The sequence below is a fragment of the Denticeps clupeoides genome, chromosome 7 (assembly GCF_900700375.1).
Source record: "Denticeps clupeoides chromosome 7, fDenClu1.1, whole genome shotgun sequence".
In the NCBI taxonomy this organism is placed as follows: Eukaryota; Metazoa; Chordata; class Actinopteri; order Clupeiformes; family Denticipitidae; genus Denticeps; species Denticeps clupeoides.
The window spans coordinates 25,277,926-25,293,192 of record NC_041713.1 but is presented as its reverse complement, the minus strand read 5'-3'; the positions used below and the strand labels follow the sequence as shown (position 1 = coordinate 25,293,192).

General features: G+C 39.5%; 1 protein-coding gene across 2 annotated transcripts in view; it reads right to left on the bottom strand.

Moving 5' to 3' along the window:
• baiap2l1b (BAR/IMD domain containing adaptor protein 2 like 1b) overlaps window positions 1-15,267 on the bottom strand; it is a 30,612-nt gene that overhangs the window by 13,055 nt on the left and 2,290 nt on the right. For both annotated transcript variants that reach the window (XM_028985384.1, XM_028985385.1), the window contains exons 2-7: window positions 9,183-9,258; window positions 8,950-9,036; window positions 7,653-7,714; window positions 4,226-4,297; window positions 3,894-4,028; window positions 1,206-1,358 (exon numbers count right to left, since the gene is read on the bottom strand). In XM_028985384.1, coding sequence (XP_028841217.1) covers window positions 1,206-1,358; window positions 3,894-4,028; window positions 4,226-4,297; window positions 7,653-7,714; window positions 8,950-9,036; window positions 9,183-9,258 — 585 coding nt within the window. The remainder of the gene's footprint in view (window positions 1-1,205; window positions 1,359-3,893; window positions 4,029-4,225; window positions 4,298-7,652; window positions 7,715-8,949; window positions 9,037-9,182; window positions 9,259-15,267) is intronic.

The following is a 15,267-nucleotide window of genomic DNA, read 5'->3' as shown; positions in this document are numbered from 1 at the left end:
TTGAACGATCTTACCAAGTGACTTGGAAAGGATCCACTTCTGCCTCACGTAGACTCTCCACTGGTGTCCCTCAAGGCTCAGTGCTAGATCCTCTCCTTTTCTCCCTCTACAGGAGATCACTTGGTGAGGTCATTTCCTCACATGGATTATCCTACCACTGCTATGCCAATGACACACAACTCATTGCAGTAACAATAGACAACCAACTCTACTTCTTGACTCACATCAGCAGTCTTTCCCACTCATGTAGATTCCTTCTCTACAATATCAGACGAATCCGCCCTTATCTATTAACACAGGCCACCCAGCTACTGGTTCAGTCCTTAGTAATCTCACGACTGGACTACTGCAACTCCCTTCTAGCTGGTCTACCTCTAAGTACCATCCAACCTCTACAACTCATACAAAATGCAGCAGCACGACTGATCTTTAACCTTCCAAAAAACTCCCACACCACCCCTCTGCTACGTTCCCTCCACTGGCTCCCAGTAGCTGCACGCATCAGATTCAAAATACTGATGCTGGCCTACAAAGCCAAACATGGAGTAGCCCCATCCTACCTCACAGCCCTTATTACACCTCGCACTGCACCACGTATACTCCGAGCCTCCAGTACTGCTCGCCTGGTCCCCCCATCGCTAAAGGTAAAAGGAAGACATTCATCTAGACTCTTCTCCTGTCTTGGGACCTTGTGATGGAATGAACTACCCCTTGAGGTCAGCTCAGTCACTGAGTATTTTCAAACGGCAGCTCAAGACCTTCCTCTTTAAAGAATATTTAGATTAACTTGTAACTTTCTTATTGTCGAACTTGTGTACAGAATCTACAACAGAGTTGGGGGTCCTAATGAACCGGAACTTATCACTTTATCAATGGTAACTTGAAAGCACGTTGTAAGTCGCTATGGATAAGGTCGTCTGCCAAATGCCTTAAATGTAAAGACTCATATACTATTTCTCTCCTATGGAGACCAGCAAGCCTGCAATATACCATCAAACCATCAAAGACCAACATTCCTTTTCTTTTTTATTTGTGAATTGTTTACATGCATTTTTCTTTCTTAGATGTTGGGTTGATGGTCCTTTAGGAAGTATTTTCTTCAGAAGACACATTTTGTAAAAGGTCATACATGTTTTGTGCAGTGTGGAGAAGAAGAAAACAGGAATGGGAGTCTCCAGGCCAGATTAGTGTCCTGAGTCTGGTACCTTGTTGTGGAAGGCAGCCATCTGATAGGAGAAGGTGCAGTGCTTGTCCACCAAAAAGCAGAAGCGTCGCTTTTCTTCCAGCAGTGCCTCTTTACAGCCATCCGCAATGAACTTCTGCATGTCCATCTGTCGGTGGGTGAGTGTCTCCAGGCACTGACAAAACAGTAGAAAAAAAACTGCTACACAATACCTCCAACTGGAACAAGTAGCACAGACCCAGACTATTCCATCACTTTTATCAATAGGCACACAACCAGAAACTAGATAAGATAACTACATTAGTGGATGCAATGAATGTTCTTCAAAAATAAAACAATGGACAAAGCACATCCATGCATACATATGTACAACAGCATGTTTCGGGGTTTCATATGGGGTGATGTACACAGATACAGTAGATGTACAGATTTCTCACTCAGACATAGAAAAGAAAGAACGGACACACAGGAATGCTAACTGACACACCATGTTTGCACAACTGAGAAAAAGGACATAAAACATTAAACAGTGACTCATTCTTTATTGTGTGTGTTCAAATGTATGTGTGAGTGTGTCTGTTGTCTCTGATGACTCCCCAACCCCACTCTTGTCCACCTTCCACTCCCTCCTTTGAGTTCTCTCTTTCTCTCTCTCCTTCTCCCAACACAGACATCTCTTGCAGAACCTCTAAAAAACAAAATGGCTCATAGACAATAAGCCACAGATGTTCCTGACTCTGTATGTTAAAAGTGAATGTCCAGCTCTGGCATTGCAGCTGAGTCTACAGTAAACCACACCACATTGCATTTACCTGATGACAAAAGGATGAGAGGAGCAGTGTGGTGCACCATTGTTGGAAATTACCTGTCCACCACTATACCTCTCTGTCTTTTATAAGCCAAGTGGCTTTTGTGAGGGAGCGATATCAGCCATATTTAAACAGCAGACTGCAACAATCAGTCCTCAAATAAAGTCACTTGTTTCTGTAAATTCATGCCGGGCACAGTATAAAGTGCACATCCAGCCACACACACATAAGACTGGTCTTTCTCATGACTTAATCTCCACACCATGCCATTCCTTGGCTGCTCTACTGCGAATTTAGGAATATAATGGAAGAATACCGGTGTGCGTAAAAGGCAAAAAATGTCTAAAGTATGGGACCATTTTATGCTGTGTAAGGTGGACAATGTAGTGCAGTGTACACACTTTAAAACGGACCTGTCCTACCATAAAAGTACATTTTCAATGCTACAGCACCTGAACCGAAAACATCCTCACGTGAACTGCAGTTCTCCAAGCGGACTCGGAGCTTCTACAAGGTATCATATTTTTATGATTGCTAACTGATATGAACATTAGTGTTTCTTAGAATGTACATTATTTGTAATTATTGTAACCTGTGTTATGAGTCGATAGTGATGAGGCATGATAAGTAGCAAGAGAGCAAATAGAAAGATCTCACTCATGTAATTCTCCCGCGTGCTCCACACACACACTGATAAGTTACATCTCAAAAACACGCCTTCCCTTTACATAAGGTAGTAATAATAAATGGAACAGATGGACAAATCTACATTAATTAGCATATAGATTTACCCAAGATGGCTCTGGTGAGGTCGACTGCCGTCACCACTGCTCCGACCCCGTTTACTTTGTTTTTTAAACAAATTGTTGTATGAGTTATCTGATTAATCGATTAATCAATGAAAAGCCTTAACTAAATGTATGAGACATGATAACTAAATGTGTGATGTTCCACAAAGACAAAAAACTGCACAGATCCAGCCACGCTGTGCATCATAGGGGTCTATACAGGCGTCTATATTGTGTACCCTATAGAAAGCGTACATGTTCCGCAAGATGATCCCTCCTGTTCAGACAAGACCATGACAACAGAAAAAAGGCACAGAAGAGACTCCATGTCCCAGCCCATTTTAGTGTGGTATGCTGGCTGTTCAGCAGCAGACAAGAAAGCCCTGGGGACGGTAGTGATGACACTAAGCCACCAACATCATCAAAGCCTCCTGGCATCCTGGACGCTGTGTGTTACAGTTGCTGCCCTCTGGTAGGCAGTATACGTCAGCCAAGACATGCACTTCTAGATTTAGAGAGAGTTTCTTCCCATGCCTATTAGCAGATTCAACTTCAATAAGTTGCAAATTCTGGTGGGCCAGCAATGTCACACATATTCAATCTGCTGCTTTTAAAATGCATGTATGGGTTAGGGTTAATAAATTTTATTGTATTTTGTGTTTTATTTATTTTAGCTACAGCTATTCTCAGATGGGCTATAGCAGGGGGTAAACCCCTTTTTCATTTTTTAAATTAAAATAAAACTAATGACAAATAGGCTAACCTGTGTTTCAGAGTTTTTTTCATGTACATCATGAATGTTTCACAGAAAGATTGATTAAATGGGTTTAGTTCTGGAGCCAGTAACCCAAAGGTTTTAAGCTTTGATCTAATAAAAGTACTGAGTTTGAATAAAAAAAACTTTTTTGTGAGGAATAACAGCTAATTGCTTGCTCATTTTTTACAGAGGATTTTCATGTTGCATAACACACTATTGATGGAGTTGTTTAAAAACGCAAAAGTTGGAGTTATCCGATTGCTCGATTAATCGATGAAAAAACGACAGAATACTCTATCCCAAAAATATTCGATAGTTGCAGCCCTAGTAAAATGTGTAGAAACGTAATTATTCACCTCACTCTCCTTGCACTCATATTTGGAAGCGTTCTTGCCCTGGCTTTTCCTCCGTAGCTTCTTCAGGTCCGCATGTGAGCGATCCAGGGAGTCCTGCTTCAGCTTGTGCTCTGTCTGGTATCTCTTAAACGTGGCCTGAGGACAGGAGCAATAGGGATAGACAATTTCATAATTAATTTAAATTTGTAAGTCTGTAAGAATGTAGTCAGTATGTCTGTCTGAATTGTGGTCTTCAGATAGACAGATCATAATTTAAAAACCTGTTACCATGGAAATACACTGAATACAGTGTAAACACACAAACACAGGTGCAGAATTGCATTATGTCTCACCGTCATGTACTTTACATCCATTTCAGTCTTTCTCTCCAACTCCACTATGATCTCCCGGTGAAAACGCTTGAACTATGAGAAGAGGGAAAGAGATGTGAAAAAAAGTGAAAATTCCCTGTTGAAATTCAGAGGTGAACACTAGGGGTGCTTTGCTCCACCAGCAGAAAGCACACAATCTGAAAGTAGTTTTGCAAGGTTGACCAAAAAAAAACACATGACATTCATATGGTCGAATTGAGTTGAAAATGCTGTGGCAATAATGCAAAATAGAGATCAACATGGTAACTGCATTACACATTGCAACTTTCCTTAGATAACCACTACAGAATTTGTGATGAAGGACAAGAAATCAAGTGAGCCAGCATCAGCAGAAGAAAAAAAAACTAAATCCTAGAAGAACAGACAATGTGACAAAGCTCCTCTTGCTTTTGGATGTGAGTTGTGTAGGTCCAGGTTCTTAACCTGCATTCTTTTTCAGGCTGACAGCAAAACTCCAGTAAATAATACATGACAGCCCATTCCAGAAAATGCAGCTCATCCTTTTTCTCACAGTAGTCTCACAGATAGAATGAAAAGAACTTGCCAATCCATTCCATAACAAAGAAGGAAAGGAAAATAACAGATATTGTTTCAATGCAATGTTAAATATGTCTGTTAGATTTAAGTAATGTAGATCAAAAGTGTTTCTACAACATAAAATTCTTATATAGTTCATAATAACATACAGTATGTCTCACATACAGTATGTCTAAACTGTTGATAGAAGCTCAGCTGTTTTTGCTGGCTTATGGTTTGACTGTATTAGCTCTGTGTGACTGTGTCACCAGTTAATTTCCCCCATGGCTTCCTTGGCAAGTTGAAACTTGTTCTGGCGCAGAAAGTGGGGTATTGTTTTGATGTGTGTTCTTTCAGTTCCCAGGAAAAAATAAGCACTTACCTCAGATATAAAACAGTACAGATACTATGTCAATGATTTAATAGTGACAGACGAGGTGGTAGTAGCCTAGTGGGTAACACACACACATGAACCAGAAGACCCAGGTTCCATTCCTGCTTACTACCATTGTGTCCCTAAGCAAGACAGTTAACCCTAATTTGCTCCATGGGGGGGACTGTCCCTGTATCTACTGATTGTAAGCCGCTTTGGATAAGGGCGTCTGATAAATGCTGTAAATGTAAATGTAAATAAAGTCAACACTCCCCTCGCCTCAATCGTTTCAGGTATAAAGTTGCAATCCAAGCTGTTTACAGCCAGTCTTTTCCAAGGCTAATATTACAATTTTAAATGTGTTTGATATTACCATCAAAAAAACATTATCTGGCTATAACCAAAAAGGTTACAAACAGCAAAGTAGACTTGTAAATAGTGACCCTGCACAATCCAATGTAACTTGTCTGCAAATGGAATTGCTGGACATGGGATTTGAACACGCAACCTTGCGGTTTCAAGTCCGCTGTGTTTACCACTGAGACAACATTTCCCACAAATACCTCTTCTATGTAGGGCTGCAACAATGAATCGATTGAATCGCTAAAAATCGATTACTAAAGGAGTTGGCAACATATTTCCTAACCGATTCGTTATGTCGCGCGACGCAGAGACGTTTGATTATTTAAAAAAAATACTTTATTTGAGCGTGGAGCGGAGTGAACACACTCGGTCTCTCTCGCGCACAGATGCTAGCAGAGTTTGGCGCCTCATAGACAGCGCGGAGCAAAAATAAAAAAAACGAGCGGAGGTAGAGGACAGATACATGGCGGAGGCAGAGAAATCTGCGAAAAATTTTTGCAAAAGCGACATGGCACGGCACGGGAGCACCACGGCAATGATCCAGCACCTAAAACGCAAACATGTTGGAGTGTTTGAGGAGGAAGAAGGGGGTTCAGCAGCAGGGTAAGTCGCTACAGAATCCTACTTTTGTTCCGTTTTGAAGTGAGGAACGTAATGTCCCTGGTGCTGGTGTTTAACTCGCCGCGGAGGAGAACTAGACGGGGATTTACAGCGCCACCTACAGGTGTGGAGGGGGGATGAAACAGCGTTCGGACTGTTCTCTGCGTCTCCGCGTGGACGACTCGCCTATTGTGTCCCTGAGCAAGACACTTAATCCTAAATTGCTCCAGGGGGACTGTCCCTGCAACTACTGATTGTAAGTCGCTCTGGATAAGGGCGTCTGATAAATGCTGTAAATGTAAATGTAAATGTTTACCCGTCATCCAGCTTGACAGGCATGACAAGTTAGCGTTAGGGTTAGCAGGGGTGCTATAGTTACTTTGCACTTTGCATTAAAAGACTAATTTTGTCTTGTTTCCAGTCCAAATATCTAAAAAATCTTAAATCAAGATTACTAGACAAGAAAAAAAATGGCATGAGAAAATTAAGTGATGCTTAAAACTTCTGTTTGAGATTATATCTCTTTTAAGATTAGTTTTCTTACCCCATTGGCAGATAATTTTGCTTGTTTTAAACAATCACTTAATTTTTAGATGTTTTATCAGAAAACAAGACATAATTTCTTATGCTATTTCATGTGTCTAGTAAATGTATCTTGATTTAAGATTTTTTAGAGATTTGGACTGAAATCAGTACAAAACTACTAAGTTAGAAAAGCATTTTTTGCAGTGTGTGTGTGTGTGTGTGTGTGTGTGTCAGTGTGAGTTTGTGCGTCTGCGAGTGTGTGCATCTGCAGTGTAGTGTAGAGAACAAGTTCTGACATTCAAACAAATCCTGTTAAATTTTCTGATTTGTATTGTTCTTTATTTTTTTTATAAATTATTTATTGTTCTGGCAGCTCAGGTGGCACTTTATTTAAAAAAGTCTATATTTGGCAGATGTAAAGCATACGTGTATGTTTTTTGTGTTAGTCAATTTTTATTTTATTTTATTATAACAGCTCAAGGAGCAACATGTTTGTGCACTTTCTAAAGATTTTGGTTCTGTTTTTGAATAAAGGGTTGGAAATGAATGGTTTCTACGATTATTAAAAAAAAAAAATAATCGACAGATTAATCGATTATTAAAATAATCGTTCGCGCAGCCCTACTTCTATCAATAGAATATATTATCTATTACTATTATTTCTACTATTTTTTACTTGGCTTCATTATTCATTTCACAATTGTTTGTGTTGTCTGTCTTCTTGTTGTCTACATGTTTTGTTATGTATGTAGCTGAAATGACAATGAAGCTCATTTCAATGTGAAATTGTTTTACTAATGCTACAATTTTGATTGAAAGGAACACAAAAGACATCTTCAATTAATTTATTTTCTTATCCATGTCTCTTCTTTAATTAAAAACAACCATGGATATTCAAAAGTTTTAAATAAATTGTAAATAAAATACCAATAAATTATCAATATCTGACTAAATGAATGTGGGAGAGCAGGGAACAGAATTATTTCGAAAAAAGGGAAAAAATAAACTCACATTTTCCTCCAGCTCCAGATTTATCTTCTTATGAACCTCTGATACCTCCATCAACACCACCCCTGTGAAAAAAGTCAGAATAAAAGTTTGTCCATCAGTTCCTCCAATAGATTCTGGTTCGATTCTGGCTCAAAGGACAGTTCTTGGGACAGTGGTGGCCTAGCTGCTAAGGAAGCGGACTCATAACCAAAGGGTTGCAGGTTCGAATTCCAAAACACCAAGGTGCAACTGAGGTCCCCTTGATCAAGATACTTTCATGGCTGCCTAGTACTCACTAAGTGATGGGTTAAATACAAAGGACACATTTCATTGTGTGTCATTGTGTGCTGTGCATCACAATGACCAAAACAATCACTTTGAATCGCACTCTCACTTGTGGATGGACTGATTCTCCCTGCCTTGTAGTTTACAGCTTTCCATTATTATTGTGTTTGATTTGTTGACGTTGAGAGACGAGTTGTTGTACAGACATCAGTTATTCAGTCGTCACATTCCCATTTGCGATAATGTGTTGTCTGCTTACTTGATGTTGGATCTGTGTTTAGCAACAGTCGTGAGAAGAACAAGGAGTATAAAAGGATGCTAGGCACACATCCCTGTGGTGCTACAGTCCAGTGGAAAGTGATGATGAAGTGTGTTTACAGATTCTCAACACCGGGGGCCTGGCTGTAAATAGTCAAGCTTTACACCGATTTTTGAGGGGATGATGGTGTTAAATGCTGAGCTGCAATGGATTCTCACATATGTATTTGCCGTTTCCAGGTGAGAGTAGGCTGATGACACCCTTCTTGTTTGTTAAGCAAATTGAAGCAGGGCCAGCATGTGAGGGAGGGAAAACCAGATGTGACCTTTGACCAGTCGCTCAAAACACATAATGACTATGTCAGTACAAGAAGAGACCACTGGTTTCGTTAAGCAGGAATGATAGTGGAAGAAGTAATTGGGTTGAAGATGTTGGTGAGCATTGTGACGGTTGACCTCTTTACAGGACTATCACACATCATTTTGAAAGTCTCTGACTGACAAAGTACACAAATGTTGATGAAACCAGCATATGTTCCCACTTTGTATGAGATTTACATTAAATATACAGATCTTATAAGTTCTTATCTGTAGGCATCAGTGAAAAGTAAAAAGGCATGCCAGTGATTTGCCCAGGAACCTGTGCCATGGGTGACCAGTAAAACCCGTTTCCTACCAGGAAGTGTACTATAATAACCAAATATGTATTTTCCAGTCACATGATAACTCAGCAGGACCATAACTGTGGGATTTAGATAAAACAACGGTCACTCACCGAGTTCTCTGGATACCGGAGACACTGCTGCATTTTCACCAATCTTTGAAACGGCATCAAAGAACATTTTTCCTGCAATAGCCATGGCTGTGGAATGAGACAACAATTGGAAAATCTAAATAAAAAATAAATCCAGGCAGCATTCAAAGACCTTTACATTGTGTAATTAGATATAATAGCTTAATAACATTTAACTTGCATACTGCATATAGCATAAACAGTCACATACTCACCAGCCACAGACTTCTCATAGCTTTTCCCAAGGTTGACCAGGTTCCGGAGCCCTGGGTTGAACTGCTCCATGACATTCTGGAGTGGACAGGTTAAATATTTAACACTGGAATACTTAAATCTAAGAATTTAGTTAGGAAAATGTAAAATATTACATATGCGAAAGATAAGACAGATTGATGGCCCTCTGTCTTCCATTCACAGGTCAAATTTCTCCTGAGTCCCTTAAGTACAGTGGCAAGAACAATTTTCAACTGGTTCTGCCATAAAATGTGATATGATTTTTCACGTCTTTATTGGGAACAACCATAAACAACTCTTATTGCTAGACTGTGACCTTGACCTCAAAAAAGCAAATTGTTGCATTAGCATATCTGGAGGCTTGGTAAGAAAATGAGTTTGGAGGTGTGGATCAGAGCTACTTTGACTGATAAAATAAACTCCATAAAAAAAGAATATGCCTATGTGAGCCATGTCTCCCCAAAAAGAGCTTTCAGAGAATCTGTGATTAAGAATTTACATTGTTGCCTATATAAAGTTTGTAAAATGCTCGCTGACACGGCACAGTGGTGTTGGTAAATCTTTTGCTGACTGATGAGTGTGACGTCCCGTTGCAGACTATGGGTGTATTCTGTTTGAGTGTGTGTGTCTCTCTCTTTCTGTCTCTCTCTCTGTAATGTTGCAGGGTGGCTCCTCATCAGACCATGATTGTACTCCTCCCACTTCCTGCCATGATTGGTGGGCTGTAATAGGGAAGAGGACTCAAAATGGCGGGTGCTTTGGGACAAGAGGGGGAATGTGGTGTGAGGAGGAGAATGTTGTTGGCGAAGAGAGGGTGTTGTTGGTGAAGTGAAGGATTGTGACCAGAAGACAATAATAACTTAGACTGCCCAGACCTGTTTTGTTGTTTCAATGTCCTTGTTTGTAATAAACAATTAGCCTTAAGTGTTGTCGTGTCGTTTTGGAGTTTCTGCTCCTATGTCCCTCCTATGTCCCATTTTTTGTCCCTGACCCTAGACCGGGGGCGTAACATGAGACTAATACTGAAGTATTTAGGAAGAACATGCAGGACTACACCTAGCGAAATAAGAATGCTACATGATGAAAACATAATTCCAAACATGAAGTATGGTGCAGGAAACATCATGATCTGGTCCACTGCATCAGGACTTGCAGTCATTGAGAGGAAGATGAATTCCAAGTGTGTCAAATAATTTTGCAGGATAAGAAAGAATCTGTATGTCAGATGGAAATATGTAGAAGTTGGGTGATGCAACAGGACAATGACTCAAAACATCAAAGTAAGTCAGAAAGGCTTCAGAAGGGCCAAGTCAGAGTCCAGACCTCAACCCAGTAGAGATGACTTGAGAGCCAGGCACATGAAACGTCCAAAGAATTTAACAGAAGCAGTTCTCCTAGGAAGAACAGAGATTCCTCCTTAAGGATGTACAAAGCATCTCACAGTTTTTATGACTAGTATTATATTAATATAAATATGTTATTTTAATTCCAAAAAAAAGATCTCCTGTAGCAGATAACCCCAGAGCAATCACAGAAAAACAAAATCTCAATAAATGCTCATTCATAGTTTTCTCTCTGTGCTACTGGTGATATTATCCTGCTAACCCTGTATTTCCCCAGAGCATCTTAGATCACCCACCCTCAACCTCACACTGAGACTTCAGCACACCTACCAGTCGCAAGCACAGCACGTCCCCCTCACCATGTAACGGTCCCCTTACTTCCAGCCACACACCTACTGTGCACTCCCCTCTCCCTCCCTCTTGACCTTGATGAAGATGCAGAAAATCTTAAAATTCCAAAAGGATGTAGAAATTCTGTAGTTTTCTGGTGTAATTTCTGTGTAAAACAGGTGTATAGTGTTATAGTAGACTATGGAACTGGAACTTCTCCCATACAGTATATTGTTTTAGGAGAGAATGTTTTTTAAAGTTAAATAAGGGTTACTAGGTAACATTTGAGTGCAAAGGTTATATTTCATAGTTAACCTCTGTTTTATTTGTTTCTGGAAAAGTAGGTAGGAGATTAAAATATTAAAGTCAATTTTACAGACAAATACTTTAAAGAATGGGGTCAAAAACAAAGAATGTATTTTGTTTTGCAAATTTAATACATTTCATATTCGAAAATTATAAATGTTAGCATTTAGGATTGTTGTTTTCCATCAAATATTCAATGTATATGCAAGGCCAATTTTGATGAATTCCCATACCAAATTGATACATTAATTTGGTCATTTGTATCAGTTGACAAGGGTTGATCAGTCTGCTTTTATTCTGACTTTCTGTATTATCATGCAGTTTACATTTACATTTACGGCATTTGGCAGATTTTATGAATCTGAGATTTGGCAGATTTGGCAGTTTTATGAATTTGAGTGAAAATATTATATCTATCTATCTATCTATCTTTTATATATATAAAAGATAGATAGATAACAAATATATGTGTGTGTGTGTGTATATATTTTATTCCCAGCAGAACATAATGTTCAAACTGAGCTCATTCCAAATTTGAGGCCTGCTACAGGTTCCAGGTTCCAGTGGCTTACTAATGGCTGAAAAAACTAAGTTAAAAAAGATTCAGATGGGAGAATATCTAGAAACTAATTAAGTTAATTGATATGGGATTTGTTGTATGATTAGATATAAAAGGGAAGTCTTGGAAAGGCAGAGGCTCTCAGAAGTAAAAGGATTGTGGAATACTTACATAAATATGTATTGTTTTTTTTGCAACGTCAAATTGCAAAGGCTTTGCAAAACTCATCATCTATGGTGCATACTATGATCAAAAGATTCAAAGAAACTGGAGATATGTCGTAAGTGTTATGTCCTTTAGGCTGTAGAATGGCTTGGGGTGCTCTGTGTTATGTGTGTTCTCTTTTAGGCTGTCTGCTGGGGGAGGAGATTTGGATTACGGTTCCACCCACCAATTCCCTCGTCAACTGGCAGCCAATCAATGCACTGGACCATTCCAGCCACCATTCAGTGCTCATTGTTGTGGAGCCGGAGGAGGAGGAAGCGAGAGGAGAGTTTTGGAGTGTTGTAGAGTTACAGATAAGCCTTTGTTGTGTGTTAGTCCTCCTGTGAATTGTTGTGTAGTTGTTGTATATAGCAGGTTTGGTTGGTTGTTCACTACTCACTGTAAATAAAAGCACAATATTTCACTTGGGCCTGATATCTGTGTCTTCCCACTGCACACATTCCCCTTGTTTGTTGTCATGTTTCCTGATGCCTAGACAGGGACGTGACATAAGAGACAAGGCCGAAGTGATACTCATTTCCATGATTGTGTTAATGGCATTACTAAATAGGCCCTGAATACTCTCAGACCACTGTCATTAAACACAACCAGCTCTATTGTGCAAAAAGGAAGCCATATTTGATTATGAAAAGCTGTAGGCCCTGTGGCCCAAGACTCAAAAGTGGACAGTGTTCTATGTTCAGAAAAGTCCAAATGTGACGTTCTTGTAGGTACTCATGAATGCCATGTCCTCCATGTTGAAGCATGTTATAAGTGTTCAGTTCAAAAGCCAGAGTACCTGCAGGAATGGGGTAATTTCATACGGTTTAGGCAGACTCCATATTTACGGAAGGAACTATGAATGCTAAAAGGTATATTTGGTTTTAAGGTTTTAGAGAAAATATGCTCCCATCCAGATAACATCTACAACGCAAAACCACATATTCCAGCTATTACTATCACATGTATTAATCTGAGAAGACTCCAGGTGATGAACTGGCCTGCAGTCCATATCTTTCATCTATAGAGGACATTTGGTGCATAATATATGTATATAAAAAAAATGACCACAAAACTCTTCAGCAGCTGGAAAACTATATCAGGCACAAAACTTCAGAACCTCATAACCTTGGTGCCCAGACATCTTGTTTTGAAATGAAATAGGAGAAGCTACACAATGGTAAACAGTTTTGAGACATGTAGCAAGTTCAACATTTGAAATTAGCTTATTTTGTATGTAAAATTTCTCTTTTGTTATGTTATCTGTATTCTGTTCTGAATACAATATTTGCGCATAACATTTGAAAGCCTATTGAGGTCCACTCCACCCTTCAATGTTTGCATTTTTTATTGAAACAGCAGCAACTAGACTGGCTATAGCAATTAAAGACATTAAATTCAGGAATGTGAAAATTAGTCAGCCTTTATGCAGATGATGTGTTACTTTTTCTCCAGCATTCACAAACCAGTCTCACTGAGGTAATTACATTAATAAACTCTTTGACAAGAATATCAGACTATTCAATAAATTGGTCCTTCCAATAAATTGCTCATTCCAGAATTTTTCTTCCATCCCACTACAAAGTGAAAATATAAAATATTTAGGGATTAACATTTTACCTAGGCTGGTAGACATAATTAAAATAAAGCACATCCCATATTTAAAGAAGGTAGAAGATGATCTGGCCATACCCAGATCACTCATGGGAAGGGTTGCCGTACTAAAAATTATGGTTTTACCTCCATTGGAAGGACAAACCACTGTGTTTTAGCTTAAAAATGCTGCAGTTTACGTTTGTGGTCTTGTGGTGACTTATTTGCTTCGTTTTGAGGGACGTTTATTTTGACATTATGTGTCTCACGGTAGTAGTGCTGAACGCGAGAAGCGGCAGGAAGTGAAGGGAAGTAAAACAGAAAGAAAGGTAAAAGATCGTTGTTTTAATGTTCAATGTAAGATGGAATTTAATTACTTGTACCCTCCAAAGTGGCACAAGCTCTTATGTTGGTGACGTGAATTTTAATAAAACAAGAAAACCATCAGATGAAGTCTTCACCATCATTCGGAGGAGATGCTACAGTAACAGCTTTACCTGCACCTGCTTCAAAGAAATGCTTACGCAATCCACACACGGGGATGGCGTGAACAACAGTGAATTGCGGCATGTGTGATGGTCAAAGGAGACGGTAGAATGGACAACATTAAGGATCTGACAAAAAAACTAAAGACGGAAATACAATAAAGTATAGCTTTACTACATCATGGATAAAGCAAAGGCACATCTAGGCAAGAATTAAAGGAGTTAATTGAATGCAAGGAAGAAAGACTAGCTGGACTTGAGCATTAATTGGAGTATGAAGAAGACATGCTATTTTTACCACTGTGTACACAACGTTCTCCCAAACCCATTGAGAAAATGCAGGATTACAAAATGGAGGAATTGAATAAAAATGTTTGCTCAGTTTATATGAAATATTTTAATTAGAGCTTCCAGAGAATATTTAAAGTGAAATATCTCTCTTAGGAAACTTTATGATGAATTAAGAGAGAGTTATACCATCCACTAAATGTGATTCAGTCACCAAGGACATTTTGAAAATAGCGTTGGAGTGTCTCACCACAATACGTGATGAATTCAATGAGGAAAATAAAAGGCACAAATTCCAGCAGCTACTAGCCCATGACTAGCTTGTGATTGAGAGGCAGTTCCGTATATGGAAGGGGCAAAGTCACCATCCTGGTTCCAAGGGTATAGCTGCTAAAAGAGCTGAAGCAGCTGCTGAGCTTGCTGCAAAGGAAGCTTAATACATAGTAATGCAAGAAGAAACTAAGCATAAAATAAGAGCAGCATAAAAGGGAAACAGAAATACAGCAGACTCACTTAGAATGCCTACAAGCTGAAAGGGACATTGATTGTGCTCGTGCTAGACTTAAGACCTATCACAAAATCAAACAGGAAAGTGTGTACCAGCCTATACAGCCAGAACAGAGATCCCTTTATGTAAGGACTGGCGCCACCTAATGATATCTCCCATCTAGCACAAGCAATTCAAGAGCGCACAGCAATAAACACACTCTCGATTCCAACCTACAGTGTTTAAGTAAAGTAAGTAATGTGAAGTGATTGTCGCATGTGATACACAGCAGCACAGCACACGGTGCACACAGTGAAATTTGTCCTCTGCATTTAACCCATCACCCTGAGTGAGCAGTGGGCAGCCATGACAGGCGCCCAGGGAGCAGTGTGTGGGAACGGTGCTTTGCTCAGTGGCACCTCAGTGGCACCTTGGCAGATCGGGATTTGAACCGACAACCTTCTGATTACA